The 26,653-nt window shown below is 49.5% G+C and overlaps 1 protein-coding gene across 1 annotated transcript in view; it reads left to right on the top strand.

The window, feature by feature from the left end:
* Positions 1-16,127, top strand: part of SLC16A2 (solute carrier family 16 member 2) — a 35,742-nt gene extending 19,615 nt beyond the window's left edge. The window contains exons 2-6 of the mRNA XM_074835361.1: positions 6,772-6,916; positions 10,960-11,422; positions 11,886-12,029; positions 12,552-12,780; positions 14,114-16,127. Coding sequence (XP_074691462.1) covers positions 6,772-6,916; positions 10,960-11,422; positions 11,886-12,029; positions 12,552-12,780; positions 14,114-14,334 — 1,202 coding nt within the window. The 3' untranslated portion in view covers positions 14,335-16,127. The remainder of the gene's footprint in view (positions 1-6,771; positions 6,917-10,959; positions 11,423-11,885; positions 12,030-12,551; positions 12,781-14,113) is intronic.
* Positions 16,128-26,653: the final 10,526 nt, after the last annotated feature.

Below are 26,653 nucleotides of genomic sequence, written 5' to 3'. Positions count from 1 at the left end.
GTGTTTGTGCCAAGATAAACTCCGTCAGGAATAAACATCGCTTTACATGAAAGGCTAATTACAGATTGGCGCTCTGCGGGTGGGAGGAGGGAATTTTCACCAATTAAAATGGAACTTTTTTGTTTTTCATAAAATTGCTGGATTAAAACACAGCCAGGGGCTGGTGAGGTGTTTGACAGTGCAGCTGAAGGAGGGGATGCTCGCCCCCAGGACATGTTCTTTTTTCCCCCAATACTAAAGAGTCTCTGACAGTTCTGTGTGAGGGCATTGGTTTTGCCCAACAGCAGTTGAACCCCAAGATCGGCCCTCCAGGCATGCAACTCTGGGCTCTCACCCAGGGAGATGGGCCATGGGCAAACTTGGTCCAATCCAACATCACTTGGAGTCACCCAACATGAGGAGAGATTGGGGTAATAAGATGCCCACCCTCCTTGAGGGTGTAGGTCATGTAAAGACGTCTGGATGGGACGTGGTGGATGGGAGACCATATTGAGATGAAGTTGTTGTGACCAGAGCTCCTATTGTTGGGTAATTAGTGTGTGGTAGGTGAATCATCTCTCAAAAATCATAAACCAGGAGGCGACGCAGAGAAGAACCTTCCTGTCCTGCTGAGGGGAGTGCTGGGGAGAAAAATGCAGCCTGGGCACATGGTGGGTTTCAGCTGCAGAGCACATGCTGCCTTGTTGCTTTTGGATGGATTTCACAAGAATTTGCATTTCTGGACCAGCTCTGGAGCCTCTGAGGCTGAGCGGGAAGCTGGGCTGTGGACGGGGAGGACGTGATGCAGCTCAGACACGAGCTCAAACGCCATTCTGCTCTAACTGGGGTCAAATTCTATGGTTTTGGAATGCAAAATGTGTCTGGAGCTGAGTTTCTCCAAGACGTTCAGCACATGAACCTCAGGCAAACACTCCACGCCTGCTGCTTGCCAAGCAAAACCACAGATTTGTCTCCATCTCTACTTAACGTGGCCACAGGGCAGCTAATATTGGGACTTCTCTGTCACATAAGCTGATATCTGTCACATAGTGGTTATGGGAGGTGGCCTGGGCATCGTCTCTTAAAAGTCCCCTGCATCCTTGAGAGCAAGGGAAGGCAGAGAGACTCAGTCAGGAGAGATGTGCTGGGTTTTTTAAAGCAAAGTATCTTCCTAGTCTGCTCTGCTCTGGTGCCCTGTTCTCCTGAACCAGTTAAAAATTGATTTTTTAAAAGTCTCCTTTGGCAAAGACTGGATGGATGCTTGCTGGATCTGTTCTCTGAGAAGCTGTTGCCTTATCCATGGTCATGGAACCATGCTGCGATGACTGTAGCTGCCGCTTCTCCTACAACATTCACATTTTCCCTTAGTCTGTACTAATACTACCACAAACGGGACACCGAAAGGGTCTTTAGTCAGAATAATTCCTCTGAATAATTCCATTTATTCCAATTTTCAGGCTGTTATGGAATTGTTTTCAAAAGAAGGGAGGGGGGAGAAGTCAGCCAAACCTGATAAAGGAGGACTTTGTTCTGAAGCTTTAGGATATGGTACCAAGCAGGGCTTGCTATACAATTAATGAGTTTATCTGGCTTTTAGCTGCACATGATGCATGGTGGCTGCCACCGCACCACCCCACCACCACCTCCCATCCAGAGGAGCCCAGCTGCTCCTCAACTTCGGTTTGCTGCTCTTTAGCTTAGTTTCCCTTCCTGCCGTGCATCACAGTGGCCTCCTCAGATGTGACTTTGTGTCTGCCTTTATTTAAGCCATGACCAAACCTCCCTGGGATGGGCTCACTCCATGGGGGGTGTTGAGCACATGGGGCCAAGCCGCTGGGAGCGTTTCAGGCTTTGAGCAAGCAAGAGGATGACGCAAATTACTTTTTAAGGGCACAAGATAAAACAGCTTCTTTTCACTGCAGATGTGCTGCGGGCAGCATGCATTAGCTCTGCAGAGGAGGGATACAGCCGTCTGGTCCCCATAGTGTCTGTGTGGGCAGGGTCACCGGGCAGCTTGGGCTCCCAGGCCACCTGAAAACGGAGCCAGGTAGGGCTGGGAAAGGGCTGTGAAGACATGTGATGAGGTTTGTCATGCCAGCAGAGCTTCCCTGTCCCCAGAAAACATGAGTCGAGAAATTACTTATTTCTTGGAGGAGCGGTGCAGATGGGGATATGGAGGCGCATTACCTATGGCTGCCCCATCTCTCCTCTGAGAAATGCCAAGTGCCTGGGGAAGGTGACTCTGCGGCATGTCCCCATCCCCTCCAGTGGCTGCCTTGTCCCGGCTGTGCAGCGCGAGCGGGAGAAGCCGCGGGAAGTGAGGGAAGACACTTCCTCCAGCGGCGGATCTGAGGTCACCTCCTGGCCCTTGATCCCTCCAGCCCGGGGTATTTGGGTCAGCGGGGAAGCACAGCTGAGAGCGACATGCCTTCCTTCTCTCTCCCTGGAGAGTCATTTTTAAAGGAACAAATAGGCTCAGCCGCAAGTACTACACAGTACGATTTTTAAATTATGTTTTTTGGAACAATGAGCTAAATACCAGGGGGGTTTGGATCTGCATCTCAGAGCAGTGATGTTTTCCCCTGTTGTTTCTCACGTTCCTGTGCACACCTTGCTCTGCTCTGCCATGACCAGAAACCTTTTTCTGCTTGGGAAAATACTGAAAAGGAAGGAGCTTTTCATCCTTTTGGGATGGCCTTTCTGGAAAGAAAGCTGAGCTGGTGTCTGGCACATGGGACCCACCTGGACCGACCCTGGGGGCCTTGCCCACCTCTTGCTGCCATGAACATGTGGACATGGTGCTCACAGCCCTCCCTGGCCCTTCAGCGTTGCCAGCCCCATTGCAGGTCCTGACCCGCATGTGTCAGTCCTCCTCTGCCACAGGGTCCCCAGCAGTGTTGTCACCCACTAGCAGGAGGAGGACCTGGTGGGCAAATGGGTCACCTCCCCAGTTTTTACTTCATCTTGAGCCCAGAGTGCCAGGGAGGATGGCTCGGCTTGGCCATGTTAACCACATTTCCTACACTACTGCATCACTGTTTCCCTTGGAGAGCTTCAACCACTGTATTCCCCTGTCCATGTTGAAGGCCATGTTGCTTTGGACCTGGCACAGGCCAGCAGTCTGGCTGTCTTTGTTAAGTTAAGGTGAGATGGAGCAATGTGTGGAGTTGGAGCTTTACACTGTGTGATCATGCTGTGGCAGGGCTGCAGGGGGGGTGCTCTCCTGGGTCAACCTTGCTGCTCCAGCAGAGGAGCACCAGCCCCATGCTGGGTTCATCCCATACTCCAGAGCATCCCCAGGACCACCAGGAAGGTCCCATGAGCTGTAGGGGAGGCCAGGGCTGCAGGTGGCCTGGGCTCGGGTGGCAAGTCAGGCTGCTGCTGTCCCCCAGCCTGCTGCCAGATCGAGCAGGGAGGAGTGGGGTGGTGTACCCGGGGGGGTCACAGCTCCCCAGTTGCTACTTTACTGCCTTCATGAGGTGCTGTGGGTGGGAGCAGGGCGGCATGGACATGGCTGGTCTTGGAGTAACTTGCAGCGCCAAGCGGGGTCAGTGGAGAGGTGGCTGTCAGGGAGGGACAGCATGCGTTGAGCAGCCTCTAACATGGCCAGCCCCCAAATCAGAAGTCATCTTTACTTCCTCTTGCAAAAGGAGAATGCTTTAAATGCCTTTTTTTTTTTTTTTTTTTTTTTTTAACTAAAAAAGTGGTTTCTGAAGCATTTGGTGTTTCTGTAAAGTCATCCCTTGGAGAGGGGGTTTCTTCCCGTCGCCAGCCAGGTCCCCCCCACGGCACCCACCCAGACAGGTCCAAAACCAGCCCCTTCAGCTGGCGCTCCCAGGAGGTGGTTGGACTCATGGCACCTTGAGACTTGATCAAGTCTTAACCTGACTTCTGTCCAAGTTCTGCACAGCTCTTGAGCTCCTTCCAGCCCTTTCCTCAGCTGGATTTGGTCCATCGTTTCTTTTAGGATCTGCTTGATCATACTGCACTGGTGATAAGGCTTCGTGCCTCTTGTGGGGGCTTGTCTTTGTGTGTTTCAATAGCTCACCCAGGTTATCAACCACAGAGGGTTGCGAGGTGTGGCCAGGCTAGGAATTAACCATCTCATCCAAACCCCATGGAAATCAGAAGCAAAGATTCCCCCTTTCTTTTTTTCCCGTGGGCTTTAAATCAAGTTGTAACTTCTCCAGCATCAGAGGAGCTGCCGAAGGGAAGCCCTGATTCAGGCTGGTTAAGCCCTGTCTGGTTTCCACTGGAGGAATGGCTGCCTCTGCCCTTCATGTCCAGGAAAGTCCAGGAGAAACTTCAATACCATGTTACTCAGATTGCCAGAAATAAACCCTTCATCCCCTGGAGAGGATCCAGGGACTCTGGCTCCATGTCCAGAGGGGTAGGTTTGGGACTACACCTGAAACCCATTTTTTTCCCAACCCATGTTCTTCTGCCATGGCCATCCTTGCCCTGACCCTGACCCAGGTGGAAGACCACTGCTGTCATGCTGGGGCTAAAATGGGGGTAAATTGTGCAACCTGCTCTCCGGGGGCTGTTTCAGTGTGAATTACGCCAGGACCGGAGCTGGGGCCGAGGAGGCTTTCTCATGCCCCCAGATTTTGGCCGAGGTTTCCTTCCAGTGCTGGAGCTCACCCAGCCCTCCCAGCTTCCCGGGGCTTCGCTGGGAAGCGCTGGGAAGACAAAACCCCGCTCTGGAAGTGAGGCTATTGTTCTTACTAATTTTAACTTGATGTTCTTCCCCAAGCCTATTTTTATTCATTGCTTGTGGTAAGCCCTTTCTTTAAGGTAGAGCAATTTGCCACGGGACTCTTTTTTTGTGTTTACCAATTTTAATTGAGCGATATCTCCCTTTTACAAACCCAAAGCTGGAGGAGCTTTTAAGCATCCATTGCTGAGCCTCTCACCCCAGGTTTGCTTTGATCTCTGCAGGTGAGTGTGCTTTTTTGGGGCCAGAGATTGATACTGCTTATTTGCATGTAAATCTCCAGGTTATTAAGATCAGAATCTGGCCCTTTAAATTTAATACTTTGCTTTATGCTTTTATTTCCGCATTTCTTAAAGCAATTTCCAAAAATAACAAACTTCAAACATGACGGGGCCATCTAACGTTTTACTGCCTTGGCTGGAGTAGAAGGAACATTTCTGGAAGTATATTATCCAATTTAACGAGCCTTTCCAATCTTGGCTTTGCTCCCACCCCTCACCCCCTCTTGGAGTTGTTTTGGACGGCTCTTTGGAGCTGTGCCACCTAATCCTATTAGAAGGACTTTCATTACACTGTGCCTTGTGTTTATAACCAAGAAAATCAGCCGAAGAGGGGGGTCCTCTCCCTCACCCTTGCCCTTTTGCATTTCGCCTGGTGTCGAGACGAGAGCCTGGACAGTCCCACGAGGTTCCTGCGCAGCCCTTGCTTTTCTTTTTATTGCTCCACTCTGCATTTATTAAGGAAGACTTCGGAGTAAATTGGGTCCTTGCGAACTTATAATTAATTTGGAAGGGTCAGTTCTTCCCATGCTAGTGAGGGCTTCTTTGTGTGGTCCTTTTTGAAAGGCAGAGGTTGGAGAGGCTGTTATATAGCCAGTATTTGCTTTTAATAGGGACCTGGCTATTTTCTGAAAATCTCATGGCTCTTGAAGGATGGGTTGTTATTGTGGGGGGTTATGCTAAAAGGGTTTGCAGAGCACTTGGTTTGAGTGCAAAAAAAACAACCCCAAAAAAGGAATAAAAAAGTAAGGAACACATGTTCTAGGGTCTGTGCGGGGCAGATTGTGCTCAACAGCCCAAAATCAGTGCCTAAAGCTGGTAGGTGCTCCAGGAGGTCCCCCCGCTTGAGTGCTGGGTAGGGCTGGGGGCCCCTTGTCCGTCCATCTGTCCTGCATTGCCCCACATCCCGCAGAGGGGACCTCTTGTTTCTCCGAGCTGGTAGACTGACATTTTTTTTTCTTACCACTTTGCTTTTCTCAAAAGCCTTACTTTCCTCCCCAAAATAGTCACAGAAACCATTAAAGAAAGAAGATGGAGGGCAGGATGATGGGCTAAAATAATCTGTGAATAATAAAAGTTTCTGAAAAAGACCAGCCAGCCAGTCAGTGGTTTTCTCAAGAGTTGGGTTGCAAGGAGACATGAGATCACGGCCTCACCTGGGCATCACCCAGCAGGGCCAGGGATGTAATCTAACCTGGCACAGCCTGTATGTCTCCCATCAGCTCAGCTGCAACAAGAAATCCCCACTGAACGTGGGCGAGGGGGAGGCAAGGCACTCCTGGCTCTGGGGAGTGGGGGGTGGTGATGGGTGAGTGTGGTACCTGGAAACACAGAGCTGTAACTCAAGATAGGAAACTCGTCATAGCCAAAGCCAGGGAGAACAGGGCTCTGAGGAGCTCGGGGGGCTTTTGGCTGTGGAGACATCCGCTGTGGAAGAGGCATCAGTGGAAGAGGTGTTACACTCACAGCAAGGCCCATTAGAAAAAAGCATTGAAAGCTCAGCACCTTCCCTAGGACACGTATGAACCCAGTGGGGGGGAATAAAAGGAAAACCTGGCCGTGCCTCCATCACACAGGTGAACAGTGAGACGCTGCAGATTGCACCTTGGCTGTGATGCTGGCAGGGAGCCGGGCAGTAACCATGTTATTTATGAGCTGCACTGTTGATTAATGGTGTGATGGGCTGCCTCTCTGCCGAGACCACCTTGAAAGCTGGAGTCGGTCCCTGGTTGTTCCCCTCCTGGCCCCCATTTGATATCCCACCCTGACCATCGCCTTTCTTCTCTCTCTCCCTAGCATGGGTTGGCTCCTTGGCCATGGGCATGATTTTTTTCTGCTCTCCCATCGTCAGCATCTTCACCGACCGGATTGGCTGCAGGACCACAGCAGCCTCGGGAGCTGCCATCGCCTTCATTGGACTCCTCTCCAGCTCCTTCACCAAGTAAGGCTGCAGAGGGGCTGTCTAGCTCCTCAGTGGGCTCCTCTTCCTCACTGTTCCCTGAAACACCCCTGCCTACACATTGCTTGATGCCTTTTGGGGCAAAGCAGGTGGTTTCCATCCAGATGAGAGGTTTCCTGGCATCCCTACAAGCCCATGTGTGCACAGCCTGTTTCTCTCCAAATCCAACCAAGTTGCTCTTTTGTCCTTATATAACAAGAGAGCGAATTTTACCTGAGCAAGGAGCTTTATTTTGTGGAATTTCAGTCCTTAAGTCCTTCATTTGATCTTTAAAACAGGCAGCGAGAAGTTGGTGTGCCTCTTGCAGGCAGCTCCAAAGAGACACTTGTGGCCAAAACTGTTCTTCTTTGCAACCAATTTCACACTTGGTACTGAAAGTGAATTAATGCTTAAAATAATATTTGATGGATTACACCTGGCAAGAGGGAGTATCCATGCAGGGCAGACAGGGAGAGGGATGCATACTACGTTTGGAGCAGTTTGTGCTGTTCCCACACCGGCTTGGGTGCTTGCAGCAGTGCAGAGCAATTGCTGCTCCTCGTTTTCCGCGGCTGATCCCATGCCATGAATTTCTGCTGGCAGGCACTCGCCAATGTGCATTTGGATGGCAGGTGTACCTGATTCGATGTGAGAGTCTTTTCAACCCAAGACATTTGCATCTATGTGGGAGCAAAAAGAAGTCAGTGGGGTCTTTTATGCGGCACTTGTTAAATGCAGTCTCAAAGGCACGGTGAAGACACCCTCCAAAGCATCATTTGTCCCAGCTTGTCTGAATAAAAACATTGCTTTGGGTTGGATTTCAATTCAAATCAATATTGTTTTAATTAAAATGCTTCAAGAAGTGTTTTTTTTTAAAGCAAATAGACACTAGTTTCCCAGAGGGAGACTTGCCTGCTCTGTGCTCCTCCCTGCCCACCCTGCCTGCGCAGGGCAGCAAGACGCCAGCTCCCTTTCACCCTGGCCAACGAGCCCCTCATGCTCACCCCAACCCTGGTTCCCTGTGGATATGGGCTGTATGATGGGTCCCTGAGTCCCCAGCTGCGGGAGCCCCCCATTACACTGTGAGATGGGAGACAGCTTCTGAGCCTCCTGGCAAAGCTCCAGAGCCTGGGACTGATTGCAGGCAGGGGATTTGGGATGCTAAAACCATCTCAGGCAGCAGCACGGGCAGCAGCGTGGAAGGAACCACCCTCTGCGACTTCCTCTGCAGATGCCACCCCTTTGTATTTCAAAAGATAATAGCAATCAGGGAAAGTGCAGCCAGTCCTGAGGGAAGGTATGCCCAGGCTTCTGGCAGTGCAGATCACAAGCACTTCCCATGTAATCCTGCTTTCCTTCTAATCAACGAAGCTTGGACTTTTTTCCCCCCCTCATGTTGTAAAATGTTCGTGCAAAGAAAAGAGCTCTTGGGATCACATTGCTGCCAGCGGCTTCTTGTGTTGGGCTTAAAAAAAAAATCAAAACAGTACAGGCAGAGAAGAGTATTATTTCCAGGAGAGCTCCAGAGCTGAAATCTCCGTTTCCTGCCTTCTCGCTCTCAGTTCACATTCCTTTGGCTGCCTTTTAAGGGAGAAAGGAGCCCCTTTGCAGCTGGACCGTGGCAAGGGAAGCTGCCTTCAGCACAGCCGAGCCAGAGGAAGAGCAGCGGGGCTGTGGGATTTGGCAGCACTCCATCTGGATGGTGAAGGCTGGTCCCGAAATTCAGAGCTAGCGGCTCCTGCTCACCCAGAACAATGGAGAAGGGTGGGTTTTTTTGGTCCCCCTTGCCAGCTCCCTGCAGCTGCAGCTGGAGATGACCCACCCAGTGCCAGCTGGGTGACACGCACTGGTGCAAAGGGAGCTGCTGTTTGTAAGCTGCTGCTGTAAAGGGAGATGCAGTCTGGGTTTGATGGGCTCAGGCAGGGCTGGATCAAGGCTAATCAACCCTTTATCTCCTGGTTTCTCTGAAATGGGTTTGCTTTGTCCAAACAGAGGAGCAGCGGTTGCTGGCACTGCACTGAGCCAATCCAAAAACCCACTCAGCCACTGAGCCTGCATGGCAGGACCCCAGCATGCAGCTCAAACTCAGTGCCTCCTACTCTCAAAATATTGGGAACTTCGTACAAAACCCACTAAATAAACAAAATATGCTGAAAAGCAAAACTCTGGGTAAGGTTGAAGTTTTCTGGCTGGGGTCAAGGCAAGGCTTTTCCTCTCATTCCCGCCTTGCACTGGCATGTCTCCTGCACCTGTTCAGCTCGAGCCACCGCAGATCTTAGGCACCCTCAAGAAATCCTAGTTGTGTTAAGACTTCAACTTCCCTCCAGTTTTAAGGGGGATATTTTAGCATGAGGAATGGGAAAAGATGGCCAGTTCAGCAGGGCTGTCCCCCAGTGCCCTTCCATTCTGCACTGTTAAGTGTTCCATAGTGGGGTTTGAGTCTGTTTTCACCTGCCTCTCCTTCCCCTCTGCAATTTCTGCCTGTTTTTTCCCGCAGTAGTTCCCCAACCTCTGCCAGCAGGGCTGAACCAGAGCCATTCCTGTTACGAGCTATAAGTAAGAGGCAGCCATTGGAGGGAGATGTCATTATCCATGGGAGACCTCATTATCTGAGGGAGTCAATGCCACGCTTCTCAGCGGAGAGCAACCAGTTGATTCCCAGCAAGCAGGGTGGGAAATCCTGTCTAAGAAGCATGGCTGAAAGGAGCCCCTGCTCATGCAGGGGTGTCTCAGCGACAACAAGGAGCAGATGGGAACTGTAGCATTTGTCTCCACTTATCCAACACGTCAGCTTAGCCGTAGTACCAAAGCTGGTGTGACCCAGCTGAGATGGGCAGGGCTGGTGCGTGGGAGGTCGGAGACAGCCTGCATAGCCCAGCTGCTTGCCTGGCTCCTGCGGAGAGGGTTTCTGATGTGGCTTCATTCTGGAGTAGCTGGAAATTGCCTTTCATGACAGTCATTTGTCTTTGAGCTGTTGGGTACAGCAAGCATGTTCTGCTTTCTGCTTGGCTAGCTAGAGATATGAGCGTGTAATGGAAGAAATGATGTGCTTGTAAATGTTTTCTCAACTTTGAACAGCTCTGTTAGATCTGGGCTGCTGTCTTCTCGCTTGCTTCATGAGCAGCACTCAGTATTTCACGAGTCGTTCTGAGTGTTCCATGGAGTAAAGACCCTGTTCACGCGGCACCGCTTGCCCAGTGAGCTGCCCAAATGTTTCCATCACACTCTCCTCCTGTGCAGTATTTCATGGCAGACTTTTGCAGCTGAATGTATTGCATGGGGATGAAGAGAAAATCCTTCACTGCAGAGAAACACAATGAGTTATTTGCACCACCTAACTTTAGGCTCATTTCTCAGCTCCTTCTCTTGGGAAAACAGGGCTGGCAATTGGGAAACAGCTCCTTCCCAGGGCTCTCAGGACTTTCCACCTGTTCTGTGGAGCAGCCACTTTGCTCCTTCCTCAAGTGCAGCCACCAATGTAAGGTACAAATGAAATCTATTAACTGTCTAATTGAAGCTCCCAGAGGAACTTAAAGAAGAAGAACTTAATTAACCAGCCTGGAGCCTGGGCAGAAACACAATGTTTCCTTCCTCCGTGCCTAACAACCATCAGGGTCGGTGCCTTCTGCTTTCAAAGGCTGGGTGCAGAATGTTTTCAATTAGTCTTTTCAGTGGAAAAAAAATTTGATTTCTAGCTAAAAATAACCCACCCTGCCTACCTTAGAAAATCTTGCTTGCTGTAATTTAAAAACCCTTCAAGTTAGGCCAACTTCCCAAGGAGGGCAGGTTGGCTGCTGCCTTCTCCTCTTTTGCAGAAAGCACTCCCCAGCTAGACTTCATTTTCCCAAAGATTTAATGTGCCAGCTGTGAAATGAGGATAATCCTTGCTTTGACTAGGGAATAAGCTCCTTGAGGTCAGACTGTCTGTGTAGCACCTGTTGTATGTGAGACCTGGGTCTTGACTCCAGGTTTTGCAGGGCTGCAGGGGTGAAGGCTTCCTTACCTCTATGTAATGTAACAGCCTGGATGTGTTTTTTTCCCACTAGGTCTCTGGAAGTTCGTTATTTCACGTATGGGATCCTCTTCGGCTGTGGCAGCTCCTTCGCCTTCCAGCCCTCACTGGTCATCCTTGGTCACTACTTCAAGCGCCGCCTTGGCTTGGCCAATGGCATCGTGGCTGGCGGCAGCTGCCTCATCTCTGTGCCACTTCCCTTCTTCCTGAAGATGGTTGGGAAGGCCATTGGGCTGGCGCATACTTTCCAAGTACTCAGTGCCTTAATGCTCATCCAGATATTCTTGTCTCTGACCTATCGTCCCATCTTGCCACCTTCTTGTGACTCTCAGCACGATGGGCAGGACAAGCTGGGCAGCCGGAGCATGCGGCAGCAGTGCTGGTCCCAGACACGCAAGTATTTCAACTTGAGGGTTTTCCGGAGAAAGACCTATCGGATTTGGGCCTTTGGGATTGCTACTGCTGTCCTGGGATATCTCGTACCTTACATGAACCTGGTAAGAGCCTTGGTTGAGACTGGAAGGGGAGGGAGGTCCCCTTGCCTGGAGTGAAAGGTCTCCTCTGTGCAAGTGAGGAGAAGGTGGGAAGGTGGTGATGGGCAGTAGGGGCAGAGCCACAGAAAGCCTCGAAGTTAAGAAACTGCTGCAGGCATGTCCTGTAAACAGGAATAGTGATGGGAGGAGACAGCTTTTTAACACTCCTATGTGTTCTCTGTGCCAGGGTGGGCAGAGCAGTCACTTCCCACAGCTCCAAGGACAGACATCAGTAGCTGGAGAGGAGGGGGCTGTTGGGTTGGGGGTGAGCAGAGGTGGTGTGCAGGTCAGTGCAATGTGGACATGAGGGTCACACAACAACCCCAAAAGCCACTAGCTCTCTGCAGGAAGTCTTGTCTCTTTTTGGGATATCAGAGGGATTAATTTCCTGAGAATTCATGTCCTTGAATCCTTCCCTCCATCGTAGGTAAAATATGTGGAGAAGCGATTTCAAGAAACCAAAAAGGACTGGATCCTTCTGGTTTGCCTCGGAGCCATGTCAGGGCTGGGGCGCTTGGTTTCAGGCCGTATTGGCGACTGCATTCCTGGGCTGAAGAAGATTTACCTGCAGGTATGTTGTGTCCAACCTGCTGTGTAGCTGCTGGCTAACTGCTGCAGGTCAGGGGATAGCATCTCTACATCAGTATCGACACTCTGCTTAGTAACTGTCAACCACAGATCACAAATCCTTTACTGACTATTACCTAACACCCTTGTCTGCTGTTAGGGAGGAAAATTTATTATAGAAAGGTGTACAGAGAAGTTACACTCTTGACCTGAGGTCTTGGAGTCTGTTCAGCAATCAAACTCTGTGGTCCCAGCTCTTCCCAAACTACTGGACACCTTCTTGTGGTTTTTGAAAAACAAACTGCTGAAATCTAGCAGCTAATCCAACAGATAATCCTTCATAAAGCTTCTTAAAAGGTTATCTTTAAGGGCCTCTCTGAGATGAGAGCAAAGGATGGATGGCATTGCTGGGTCCAGAGGAGGGGGCGATGTCATTGACCTGTTCAGTGTCAGCTTCACGACACTTCCTGCTGCCCATCCCCACTCATCCTGCACCCCAATGACATGCCCACTTTTGTCTCCCCAGGTTGCATCCTTTGTGCTGTTGGGCCTCCTGTGCATGATGATCCCCCAGTGCCAAGGGTTCGAGGGCGTCATTGTCATCTGCCTCTTCCTCGGCCTTTGCGATGGCTTCTTCACCACCATCATGGCCCCCATTGCCTTCGAGCTGGTGGGGCCCATGCAGGCGTCCCAGGCCATAGGGTACCTCATGGGGCTGATGGCTGTGCCCATGACTGCGGGTACACCAATAGCAGGTTGGTAGCACCATGGTGCCGGACCTGGACCCAGCTGTTGGGAGGGAGCAGATGCTTGTAGCAGCTTTCACCTGTGGTGATATTTTGGCATGAGACCAGACATACAGTTCTGAATTTTCTGGCCTGTCGTGTCACATGGGGGTTGAAGTATGGGTGTAGCATCATTCCATGCTATGTCCTGTAGCATCTCAGGGCCTTTCTTCAGGCTGATGAACGGTGACCAGTGGGGAACAGTGAGAGCGACCCCAGGTCACATCAACTGATTTCTGTTTGAAGCTGAAATAAAAATTGGCAAATATTAGTTTTCCAGATGTCCTTTTAGATATCTGGGGAGTGATTGCTAATCAGTAAATTCAGCCCCTGGATTGTTGAATCAAAGTTGGAGATGGAGACACCTGAGCCCTTGTCTTCTCAAGACTTGGGTATGTGTTTAAGCATAGTAATAACCACAGCGTCTTTAACAGCTATGACTTTGCCCAAGCTGGCCCTTGAACGGCAAAACGTCTGCATCAGCAATTGCTAAACTAAAGCTGTATAACCACTTCTGATCTTTCTGCTTCTGGCAGCAAAATTCAGTTTAATGCCCTCGTGAAGGAACGTGGGGGTTGCAGACATCTCGCTTTTGGGGTGCTGCCGCAGGACCCCCTGCATCAGACTCAGTAAGCACAGGGCTGGGTGAAGGGGCTCATTTAATGGATGTAATCCCTAAGCAAGTGTCTGTGCAGGGGAAAACTCAGCAGGATTTTCCAGTGCTGATAAATGGCAATGTGTTATTCTCCAAGGATGCCTGGCTGTGTCAGAACTTGCCGAACTAACAAGTGCAGAACCTCATTGGTTTTTAAGGGATCGATTATTGTTTGTAACTGGCAACATGTATTTTCAGCTGACATCCCCGTGTAGATAAAATATCCATAAGCAAATCTTGGCTTCCGGATGGAGGCAGTCTGCAGAGGAACAGCCCCTGCCTGCTTTTCCTGTTACCTCCTGGCTGGCAAGGTGCTAGGAAGAGCCACCTGAAATGTTTGGTTGTCTAACACTGTCTCAGCTTGTGTTCGGGATTGTTTGGGATTTGTGTGATCGTGTCCTGTTCTGGTTAAATAGGTGGGATGGCTGAGGCTTTCCTTCTTGGCTTCCTTGCTACATAATGTTGGCTGTGCACATCGTTTAATCTAGGGCATAAAAACTCCAAGGAATGCAATGGAAAAAAAGATTTTTTAAAAATCCAAATCTCCCCAAATCTGGTGGTTGAAGCAAGCTGCAGCTCCCTCAAGGGAGGAGACAAGTTGGTCATTATACTGATGTGGCTATAACAGCCGTTGTTCTTCTCTTTCAGGATACCTCAATGATTATTTTGGGAATTATGACGCGGCCTTTTATTTTGCTGGAGTCCCCCCCATCATCGGTGGCTTGGTGCTCTCTGTTGTTCCACTGGTCCATCAGAGGATGCTGAAGAAGCAGCGCCTGGATTCTGGCAAAGACAAGATGCTGGTCTCGGAGGCGGTGGTGAACGGGGAGCTGCTGCCAGGCTGTCCTGCCTCCGAAGCACACATGTAACGCCTCCGCTCCCCGACACTCACTGTCGCCACCAGCAGTCTCTCCATAGCCCAAGCACAGGCCCTTTTCTAGACGGACCGTAATTCTCAATGATCGCAGATGCACTATGTTTGTAAAGGAAAAAAACATAAAAAGTTCTTCTAGTTAAAGGCTTTTAACTAGCAGAAACGCTGGTTTTTGGGACAGTTTTGATTTCAAAGCCACCTTTTTGTTTTCCTCTAACCATTTTTCTAAGGAGAACTCTCACCAGGATTCAAACTTGATCAATCTCCCACTCCTCTTCCCAGTTTTCTATACATCACGACAGAGGTTTACAGCTAATAAATGCCTTTTTAAAGCAGGCCACAGATGGAGCTTGTTGAACCTTGCAGCTGTCCATTCTTCTCCTCCTGCGTCACATCCGAGACAGCCCCCTCCCCGTCCAGCACCAGAGGCTGTTGTGGAGCCAGCAGATCTGAAGGAGGAAATGCTGCTTTAGTCCGATGCACAAACCAAATAAATGGTTGGCGAGTCCCACTTTAATCTTCTTCTCTACTCCTTTTCCACCGCTCTCCCACACACCCAGGAAACTGCAGCTGGGATGATGGGGAGCTTGGCCAGCTCCAGTCTTGCCACCCTCATCAAACGGAGCCACATGCAACACCCTCTTCCTGCAAAATATGCCTTAAAAATGCATGGACAAGACCAGCAGGTCCCTTGGCCACTTTCCGCCCCTATTTTCTCACCCAGCAACTAATGATTGGGATTTTGATGTGCAAAAGAGAGGGGCAGCTCCCAGAGTAGCCCACTGTGGGCAAACTGCGGGCAAGCTGCTGAAACAGGCACTTTGGAGGCATCAAGGCACACAGGGTTGGGACAGAGCCCCATGTGTCCTGGGTCTGCTCCATGCTGGGAGGTGGCTTTCCTGCACCCAGGGATGTGGGGATGCAGCCAGCTCAGAGCACAGGGGCACCCGTGGATGCAGGGATGCAGTTGGCTTGGGGCACAGGGTGCCACCGCTCTTTCTTGGGGCCACTTGTGTATTATGCAGCAATAACCATGAGTCAGTATTGACAGGGGAAGCCTGGTGTTTTCAAAGGGTTTAAAAGCCCTGACAGCATTTACCTTGTAGCCCGTGTGTTGCCGTGCAGAGCCAGTGCAGGGTCAGTGCCATCCCCAGGGGAGAGGGAGAATGCTCAAGAAAATAGCACAGCCCACGGGTACCCACCACACAGAGCAAAGGCAGAACTCAGCCTTGTGTAGAAATTCATCATCTACAGGCATCGCTAATGAGCGTGGCACAGAGCAAGGGAAGTCCTCCTGCCCTGGTGGGTCCCCATGTGAACGAGGTGCCGGCTGGGACTGGCATACCTTTTTCTGGGAATAATAACCCAGGAGATAGCAAGAAACAAAGCTCACATTTATCCTGGCTGCAAAAACATCCTTCACTGGATTTTCATTTTACTCACCTGTCATTAAAAAATGAGAAGCTTAAAGAGCGACATGTGCTATGGGAATCATCCCTCAGTCCCTGGGCGAGTGTGGGGGTTTGTAACACCAAGACAAATCTTTACTGTGGAAACTTGGTTTCAGTGGAGGACCTCTCCCACAGGCAGCGGTGGGACCTTTGTATATAGGCTCAGGATCCTGCATGCCTCTCTGGCCCTGTTTTTAATCCACATAGGCTAATGCATTATATGTTCTTGTGGTCTTGTGGCCTTTCTGTCCCCGTATGAGCTGGAAAATTAACTGGTGTGTTGTGACGTGCCTGTTTATGACTATAAAATGAGATGTCCGTTTGTCTCTTTCTTTGATGCGCTTTTCTATGACTGTTATTACCCTTCATTGCCTGTATTGCATCATCTGCTACAGCTCCGCTGACCCATCGCTTGGTTTAGGAAGCCACAGGAGGCAGTGGGAACTGCATCGGAAGGCAGGGCATGCATACGCCCATGTGTTGGTGGGACCCTAACCACAGTGCCCTTGCTCCAGCACTGGTGGGATCTGCCAGGCTTAGCCTAGGGCAGGGCATTAAAGTGATGCTTTTCAGGTGGGAGCATTGGCAGTGGGGCATCTTCAAAGCTGTCTGACATCTGAAGGAAAGAAGTACATTGCATCGTAACTCCTTTGGTGAGTTTTGGGGCTTTTATTCTCATCGGGGTTTGATGAAGTTCTTTAAATCATATTTTTGACCTTAATGCCCCCAAAGGAGAGCTTATGAGGGATTTAAATTCAAGAAGTAGCTTCTTCAGACCATCAAGAGGATGAGCAGAGCTGCCTCAAACCCACATCTGGCCCGAGCAAGCGGCTGCACGGCTGAGCCCACCAATGACTGCACCCAGCTTTGCATGAGACTTTGTTGCGGTAAAACCTCTCTGGCTTATAAGGCAATTTATGGTTCAAATCCCAAATTTCTACAGATTTCCACTTGCCTTAAATGCTCCACCTGCCTGCAAAGGTCTTTGCCCTGGCAGGAGCCTGCATTCGGTGCAATGGGTGCTTAATGCTGCTGTGACATCAGACCAGCTCTGTCAGCCAGGAGCCAGCGCTCTTCCCAGGAGGGATGGTGGTACCCACGTTCATCCCCTCGAAATTCTGGTCTTTGCCCATGGTTCTTATTATCAACCCTCTAGGAGATTTTGAGTGACAAAATGGGCCACTGAGTTTGGCCAAAGGAATCCACCCCTCATCCTATCCCAGACCAGTACCAGCCTCCCAGGCCCATTCTCAGCATCTTTGTCTGGTCAAGATCCTGACCTTGGTCAAGACGAGGGCAAATTCTGCAGCAGGGAAGGCATATTTGAGCAACAGCAATGAAAGGTTCGCCTCATCTGCAAACACAGATGGGAATGGGAAGGGCAAAGGTTGGAGTAGTCTGTCAACATAAAGGGAAGTATTTTTGGGTTTGTTTGTCATCTAAATGCTGCTGCTGTGCGTCAAGTTTGTCCCTTGAGTTATCAGGCAGCTTGCAAGAATTTTTGCAGACTTGTGGCATGTGAGAGATGGGATTGTGGCAATCTGAGCATCTGTAAACAGGGAGAAATCGCACTGGTCTACAAAACGTCCTTTTAACCTGTTGGAGTCTGGTGCTGTGACGCCAACCCTACCTGTTGCAAAAAAGCTTCGTCCTAAAACCCCTCATGTGTCTTCCTATCAGGATCTGCTCGTCCTAGCCCAGCACATCCATGTCCTCCTCTGGGCGGGTGAGGGCTGAACAGGAGGCAGCATTCACAGCAAAAACTACCTTTTACTCAGTTTTCTAATTAAAAAAAATACCCCAAACTTCTCCCTCCCCTGCAAGTGCCGGGCTGTGATTCCTGCCCTGCTTCTTTGCCTAGGGAGGGGAAGGTGGAGCCCAACACTCTGGGCTTGGCCATTTTTGGGAGCCAGAGAGGGCATGGGAGCAGGTCGAGTCCCATGAGTGGGAAGAGGGTGGAAGCAAGTGGAGAAGGAGCAGCTTTGCTCCATGCCCGGGGTGTTTGGCGAGCTGCAGGCGCACGCGTAGCCTTATGTAAGTGTACAGCAAGCACAGGACATGTCCCAGCAGCGCCCTGCTCGGGGCTTGGCTGGGGCTGCCTTTCTAAATCTTTAGCTTGAGGGTGTTCAAAAACAAGTTGTTGTCTTTTCTTCTTTTTTTCTTTCTGTTTTTTTTCTCTGCTGCTGCAGAGTGAGGCGCCAGGTTTAACTCCTTTCGCTCTGGCTGAGGGATGGAGTGGGACAGCCAAGCTGGAAGGGCTCCAGGGGGTGGTTGTGTTTTCAGCCTTTCGGGGCTGCCCGTGTGATGGGAAGTCTGGCAGGGCAGTGGCTGCAGGAGCTGCTTGGGAAGTGTCATGATTCATGGCTTGGAGCTTTTTTGAGTTGTGAAACAAAGCTGGAACCATCTGCGGGAGCTGCTTCATTGTAGTGTGACCTGCCTTGAAGTCCTGTGGCCAGGGAAAGACATGTTTCTAAGTCACATAGGTTAAATTTAACATATTCTGGCCATTCATTGGCTGGGGTTGAGGTTTCCCAACATTTCCCTGCTGTGGGAGTTGTGGGAAGGCCACATCCTAATTGCCATCAAAGCTTGAGGGCTTTTTCAGGTCTGCTGTGGTACCATGGGGTTTGGGGACCCCCATTTTCAAGATGTTCTGGCTCTGCCTCCCACCATCGTGGTGGTTTGGGGCTGCCAGTTTGGCTACTCCAGCAGCTGAGAAGCTTCATAACCCTCCAGGCTGAGCTGCCTGGTCCAGAGGAGCTGGGAGAGGGAGGTGGCCTGCAGCTGGGCAAGGACATTCCTGGCCCTCTGTGCGTGACAGTGCCACAGGAGCGTTTTGCACAGCAATAGAGGGTCCCTTTTGGTGTTGGTACATTGGTACTAAGAGCGATTTGCTCTAGGCAGTCTGATTTGGTGCTGAGGGTCTCATCTATGCTTGTTCAGATCACTCCGGTTCAGCATCTTGGGAAGCTTAGGGTGGATTTTCACCCTGGCTGATATCTGCATCTGTATGTGGCCATATGGTCCTCCTCACCTGCATATAGGTGAACTTGGACAAAGCCTCTGGACACAGAGGGGGACAGATCCAGCTGAGACCCTTGCCATCCCTCCATCCTTCACTGCAAACTGTTACCCAGCTTTCACATGCCTCTGTACCCAATAGTTTTGTTTGGGGGTTACCTTGGTTATTTTAACTTCAATAATTTTCACGCTGGTGGAGTTTGCTTCTCCTAATCCAGCTGTAAGCAGAAAACTGGAATGACTTTGAAAGCCCCAGCTCCTTTGCCAAGGCAAGCAGGGCAGCCCCCTCCCACCACCGGAACTGCTGCCTTTCTGCCACCAAAACCTGCACTCAGGCAGCTCTTTCAGGCACTTTTGTTTAAATCTCAGCTGCCCTTGTAACCTTTGGGGAGAATGCTGTGATTGACAAGTGCTCCTTAAATACTCCTCCTACATCCTCTGCGTAATGCCAGGCAGGAATGGAGATGACACTGTAGAAGGGCTCCATTGCCAAGCAATGAACTGAAAGAAAGCTGTTTCCCTTCTTTTTGAGGGCCCTTGGAAGGAAAGCAGAGAGGGGGATGGATGGAGATGTCATCCCTGTGCAGCTTTGCATGGGTTTTGTGGCTGAGCCCTGGGGGTGGCTGCAGGGGTGACCCTCCCCATGGCTGGGGCTTGAGCATTGCTCTGGGTGCTTTATCAGCTTGGCATGGACTTTAGTCCTGGTGACAGCAAGGTTATCACTGGGCTTTGAAGGGCTTGTCCTGCACAACCCCTTTCAGGGGTGTTTTGTTGTTTCATTTTTGCAAACATTGCAATGCCCTTAGTGCTCCCACCAAGGACAGACGCTGTGAGTCCCCCCACGTCTCCTCTTCCTACCACAGCTGTGCTACCATGGCACCAAAACACTGGCACCACCGATCGTGGGCATGGGGCTTGGCACCCCACTCCTGGGGGAGGCAAGGCAGGAGAGGAAAGACACTGTCCCTCCAGTTTTCTGCAAAACATGTCTTTGGAAGGAGGTTTTGTACCTCCAAAGTTTCTCCTCTTCTTGTAACATACTTCCCAACGCTCACTCTATGTCCACCTCTGACCAGCAAGGCAAGTGTAGCTCTTAACCGTAGCATTAGAGCAAGACTTAGTGTCTATTTTACTAAGGAATGAAGCTTTTATTATTTTTTTTTTTTTGTACATTTCTAATCGTGGCCTGTAAGATGAGTTGTTTACTGGAGCAGGATTTTGCGTAGCATTGATGCTCCGCTTCTGGTTGGTGACGGCCAGATTGCCTGAATGCAGTTGGGTTTTTGGCTGCCGAGGGCATTCAATCAAATCATTTTGGGAAAGAGCATGACTGCTTGAGGCCTGAACTTTCCCAGCATATCCTGTTTCAGCCATTTGAACCCATTAAAGCTGAAGACAGGACTTTTTTTGGGAGGCTGAGGCAAATTAGGAAATTACCCTGGTCTCCCTCCCCTGCCCTGAAATCCAGCAGGATGAAACCAAATATTTGTTTTCGGATGGGTGAATGTTGGAACCAACTCCACGTAAGAGCATTGAGGTGGAGGCTTGAATTTTAGCCATTTTGGGTAATTCATGAAACAGTTTTTAAAGCAGGACCTCCAAGCCTGCTGCCATCCCGCCCTGGTTAGTGAATCCCAATGCGATGCCTTTTTCCAGCCCTACTGCTGTCCAGGGCTGTCGCAGTTGGTATTAGCTCCATCACTGATGGAGAAAAATCCTGCCCACAGCTTTTTGGGATGGGATGCATTGCTTTGCCCTGCTGATGTGCTGGTAATGCTCACCCTTGCGATGTCTGTACCCACTAGAAAGACTCAATAAAAGGCTGCAAGCACTGTTGGTAGCTTTGCAACCCCATTTTTTTTCACTGTGTGCCCAGCTCTGGCTCAGCAGAGCCATGCATGGCTCCAAACTGGATCTTGTGAGGTGCACGGGGCTGCTGGGTGTCCTGGGCAGACCAGCAGAGCCAGTGGCCTGAAAGCAGCCACTCAATTCAATGCAGAAGTCAGACCCTGAAGTCTAAAATTATTCTTTTTTTTTTTTTTTTGACATCTGCTCCTTGTAAGCAATTTATATTCCCTTAAAATTTTGTATCTGAAAGTAAAGTATTTGAATGTGTGTCTTAAAAGTATGACTATCCTTTCAAAATGTGAATTTCTGATTGTTGGTATACAAAAATAAAAAAAACAGCCACCCCATATTAGCACATTTTTGTAATTAATGTTTTATGAATGTTGTTTTAAAAAATTGTGTAGAATAAAACCAGTTTAAAAAGAAAAGGGGTCCGTGCCTGTGTCTCGCCAGGTTTCCTCTCACCATGGCCAGTCATGGGCCATAGCCAGTCATGGGCACTGGTCCCCCAGCAGCTTTCCTGGCTGCTGCCAACCTTCCGCCCAGCGCCTGCCCAGGATGTCAAAAGAAAAGGAGCTGGAGAGGTGGCAGTTTAATATAGGAATTCAGGAATTATTTTTATCAAGCCTTTTGCACACCTTGAGGAAAAGCTGTGCCAGGGTCTTGGTGCCTGATGGGGCAGAAGAAGTTCTTGACGCGACACAGAAGGGTGAAAGCTGGAGGTGGTGTCAGTGGGTGGAGAATGGTCCTTGTCCCATTCAAGGCATCAAAAACTAAAAATAATAAAGAAAGAAATCCCTGAGCACATCTCAGTGGCCAAAATGGTGTCAGTGCTCGGGGTGAACCCCTAGTGACCCAAACGGATTTCCCCTCTGTTTCCCTGGGCACAGCTTTGGGTCTGGCTTTTAACAACCATCGTCTTCAGGGGACTGTGGCTCGCTGGCACCTTTGCTCCATGGGGGCTCTCATGCAGGGACAGCACCAGAGCTTTTTTAAAATTAATGTTAGTAGTATTATTTCTCCCTTTTGACAGTGGTTCGGGAGCACAGGGAGGCCTCCCAGCTATTGTTGCTGGTGACAAGAGAGCTATTCTTTTTTGTCAGTAAGAGCAGTTATGGAAGAGTTGAGGTCAGGAAAGACCGGGGATGATTATTTGTAAGTGAGGTTACAGTGGCTGTGAGACACTGGAAACAAGGCTTTTATATTAACGATTTGTTTATGCTAGGTGCTTTAATTGACATTAGATGAAAGCTGACATATACATAATTTTATATAGCTCAGTTGTTTTTTTTAATGTGCATCTCAACTCTTTTTCAAGTTGGGGATATTTACTGCAAACAGTATTTAAAAAAAACCCACCAGGAGATAAGAGATGGTAAACAGAGATTCAAAGGGAATAAGACTATGGCAACGAGCTCATCCAGAGGACTTTGTGCCGTGCATGCAGGGACAGAGCAGTGAGTGGTAATGCTGCATCCCATTCCTGAGAGTGGAAAGCACTGCGCAAACATGTGGGGCTGCACAGCGCTTCATTTACAGGTATCAAAAAAAGCAATTCTAGCCTAATGTTACAACGATCTTATTGGGATAGCTGCAAATTTTGGGGGGAGGGACTTGGGAGGATGCTGGGGTGTGTGATAAAAGCAGGCTGCACATGCATGGGGACACCCTGAGAGGCAGTGGGGGGGAAGCCCCTGCCTAGCTGCCTCCAGCCCCCTCCAGGAGCATCAGCTCATCACAGCCCATCTCCACAAACTCTGTGTAAATAAATAAATACGTACATACATACATATATATCTATATATGTATCTCCATAGGTGTGTTTGTGCATGTGCCCACTGGGAATCCCCACTCAGCCTTGAAGCTGGCTGAGCCCAGGGCATGGAGCAGCAGCAGCCTCCTGTGGCTCTGACAGGCTGCTGGATCGGGCCCTAATACATGGCAAGTTGAAAAAGTGCGGAAAAAAGTATTTTGGATCAGAACAAAACCCTGAGTTTTTCAATAGAAAGGCTGCAAACTAGAAAAGACCAAACAAAACAACAACAAAAATGTTTTCATTACTATAACACAATAGTTAAGTATTTATATAACTATTCATACATTAAAATTGAAATACCATGGATTAAAACAAGCTGATTATATATAATAGTTCACATTTGTACTTACAAAATGCAGAATTTACATGTAAATTTTATATATTAAATATGAACCACATGTCAATGTTTTATATTAGTTTAATAGTTATAAATTACATGTTTTAAATATATATATGCAAATGGCATATATGATATCTATAGTTACATTTAGTTGTTTTTTAAATTTGTACATATACACACACACACACATATAAATATATATATGAGCTGTGTGTACATGCTGCCATTGGGTGAGGCTGACTGCCTGCAAGTGGTTACTGGGCATTTGGAGGCCACGGGCCCGTGCTGTGCCTGGCCGCTCCTCTGCTCCTCTCCCTGCAGGCTCTGGGCTGGGCTTGTTTTCTTTCATTGTCTTCTTCTCCATCTGTTTTCTTTTTGCAGGACTTAAATAGTATAATCCTTAACAAAAAAAATAGCCTGGCTGCAAGTGCCTTTGAAGGACTTAAAGGATGCACTGATGAGTGGCAGGAGCTTGTTTTTTAATCATCTCTGCCTCTAAATGCAAATCTTTCCTAGAGCCATTGCTTTGCTGTCGTTATTTAAAGCAATAATTTGGAAAAGATCCCTTCCCAGGGCTGTTCAGCCACACCCACACTCAGCAGGGCTGCCAGGACTGTTACCCAGGCATCGAATCGGGGTGTCATGGGACCCTCTGCCCCGATAGCAGGGTGCCCTGAGAGCGGGGTGCCCAGCACCCATGACCGGGTACTGGGATGCATCACTGAAGGAGAAAGGAAAACACACAGGGTGCAGCTGGGGTGAGCTTGGGATGCGCTCACTTTCCTTCAGGTTGGGTTGTAGGGGCTTTTTTACATGCAATATGGGAAACCACTTAATACTGGCAGCAGGGCAAAGCAAGGGAGGAAAAAAAAAATATATATATATGCTTAGCTTTAAGGCAAACACAACATAGGAGAGGGGGGAAAAAGAAGAAGAGGTGAAAAAAGAGAGCAAGAAGGTGTGTGTGGCTGCAAGGACGAGGAGAGCCCAGGCTCCCCGTGGTCCCAGTGGTGGGAAGCCACTGACACCAAAGCCGATGCTGAACACACAGCACCCCCGAGGCACGAGGCAGCCCGAGCCCAGCCCACCGGTGCGGGAACAGAGAAACACGTTGGGCTGCAAGAAGCACTGATTGCTTTTGGACCCGTTCACTTGTGCATGCTTTCTCCTGGCCAAGGCTTCAGGGTATGCTTGTTTTATCTTTTTTTTTTGGCCCAAGAGATGCACTAAACAAGTCTCTCCCAATCACCTGCAGCCCTGCTCGATCCCGCATTGGAAACACAAGGAGCGTTCAGGGGCTTTTTCGGCAGGGTTGTGTAAACAGCCCCTCCCGCGGCTGCAGGGTGGGGTGCGAGTGGGGCCCCGTGTGTGTCCCCCCCGCAGCCCTTGCAGACTCCAGCTATTGTTCTGGCATGTACCTCTTCCACCCAGGATTGGGATTTTATGGTTATAAATCTGTTGTCGTCTCATCTGTAGCATTGCTCAGGCTGGGCCAGCCCCAGCGTACACGGCCAACACCACATTGACCCGGGCAGCACCTGCTGTCCTCCCACTCAGCCTCCAAAGGGCCCCAGACCGTGGTCCCCAGGTCTCTCCTTCTGGACCTGCTCTGAGTCCTCGCAACAAGACCCTGAGGATCCCCGTGGTTTTGCTCCCACCTGTATTCTTCTTCCACCTGTGTTGATGTTTTTCCCAGTCCCACTCAGACGAGTGCAGTTCAAAAGCCTTTTATTTTTTTACCCTTCCTTAGCTTTCCTTCAGTTTAATTCACCTCCTCTTTGCATTTCCCCTCCTTTGTCCTTCATCCCCTTTCCATCATTTCCCACCCACCACCTTTCCCTTCTGGCCATGCCACGTGTGCAGGGAAGACAGACACTGCCTGGACGCCAGCTGACAGCAGTCAGTTTTCAGGGCTTTTCCCAGCCTCCCTCCCTCCCTCCCACAAGTATTTCAGTTTATTTAGATCCATCTTTAAAAATTAAAGCAAGATCATCCCAAAGGTGCCAGCAGCAAAGGCCGAGTCATTTCCAAGTTTATTTAGGATTTATTTAGTTTATTTAGAAGTCAGCAGTACCTACAGAGATTAAACTGTTACTTTCACTGCATATTTTCCTTCCTTTCACCTGCCTGGCTCTGCCTTCCCCTCAGCCAGCAGCGAGCAGTGCCCAGGGCAGGCACACAGCAGTCCCACCACTGTTCATCTCTTAGCTCTGGAGTCGGGAGATGAACCCTGTGAGCTCCTGAAATGGTTTCATTTCAAGAGCTTACACACCCATAATGCCCTCCAGTACCAGCAAAACCACCAGCCAGCCTGTGGGCAAGGTCTGGCTTTGCAGGTACAGGGCAAAACGTGGGGTTTTGGTCTGGGGCAGTGTCATCAGGGCCATTTCACTGCTGTGAAAGGAAAGACTAGAGCAGGTATTAAAGCCAAGAAACCAAGCCAGGCAGTTTTTGCTTCATGGCATTATTACAGGACCCATCACAACGAGCAAAGCTGCTGCGCCAGAGCAAAAAACCACCGGCCTCAAACTTTCAGCCTGGAGAAATCACATTCTGCAAATCCATCCTGAGAAATCAAACCAGTGCAAAAAAAATCCTCTCTGCTGGCAACCAGGAGCATGGCCAGCTCCCCTCCTGCAGGGCACTGCACAAGTTATCGCTCTGCCGGCTGCTGGAGCTGCAGCCCCTGTCCAGCTCCCACAAAGATGCTGCTTTTTCCTTGAAAACTCAGGACCCCACTGGCATAGGGTGTCAAAACTCAAGAAACCCTCAGCAAATATGGGATGACTCGTATTTTATGAAGTAATCATTGTTGAGGGGACCTGACGCCTGGATTTTCATATGCTCGGCTTAACAGGGGATTTATTCAGGGTAACAGTTGGAGCATGCAGCATCAGCATCTCATTAGCGTCAGAGACAATGTCACTCCAGTTTAAGACTAAAAAGTAGGTTTAGTTTTCCCTATATAACTTTATTGTAAGGGTTTAGACAGCCACAACAGAGCTCAGTTTAGATTCATTATATTAAAAGCCCCAAAACAGGTTCAATCACAGTTGAAATAGTTGGGAAGGGCAAGTGAGCAGCAGCCAGCCTTTGCTTTTCTCCCCACCTATTTCCAAACACTCAATCCCACTGAGGAACGGTCAGAAGAGCTCTTTTGGAGGTGAGAAGCCCCTGAATGCATGATTATTGCTGCACCCCATTGCTCTGGGATGACAGGTTTGCCAAACACAACCTTTTTCCTCCCACCCAGCAGCAGGACCGGCAAAGCAGCCAAACACACTCCCACGTGAAGGTCTGGATCTGCCACGGAAATACACCCTGAAGAGAGGAGTAGGACAATGTAAAAGGTTACAGGGTTTAAGCACCGAGAGGGAGGAACAAGGTTATATAAAGTTTTACAGGCCAGAACAAAGACCTCAAATATATTAAAGAAAACAAACATAGGGATGAAGTCAGCCACACATGTGCTCCAAGGTTGGTTTGGATTCTTCAAGCAATTTGGGGGTTGATTGACAGTTTTTAAGGAACAAATACAGGGCTACCCAAACCAAAGGACTTCCTACAGGGAGATGCGGGGCTGGACTCAGTGACCTGGCAAAGAGCTCCTGGTACTGAAAGTGTGGGAACCACTTCATGAATGAAATCACCAAAATAAAAGTTAACACGTTAAAGACTCAGTTTCAGATTGAACTGTACACTCGCAGAGCAAGATAGACCATGGAGTTCAAGATGAAGCATGTACGAATGTGGAAAAAACCCACCCTTATCCAAGAATTCTCCCCGTGGAGAGTGAAGCTGGAGCAGAATCCCAACTCAACGCATCCCTGGAGAAGCC

The sequence above is a fragment of the Strix aluco genome, chromosome 10, assembly GCF_031877795.1.
Source record: "Strix aluco isolate bStrAlu1 chromosome 10, bStrAlu1.hap1, whole genome shotgun sequence".
Classification (NCBI taxonomy): domain Eukaryota; kingdom Metazoa; phylum Chordata; class Aves; order Strigiformes; family Strigidae; genus Strix; species Strix aluco.
This window is presented reverse-complemented; position numbering and strand designations above follow the sequence as displayed.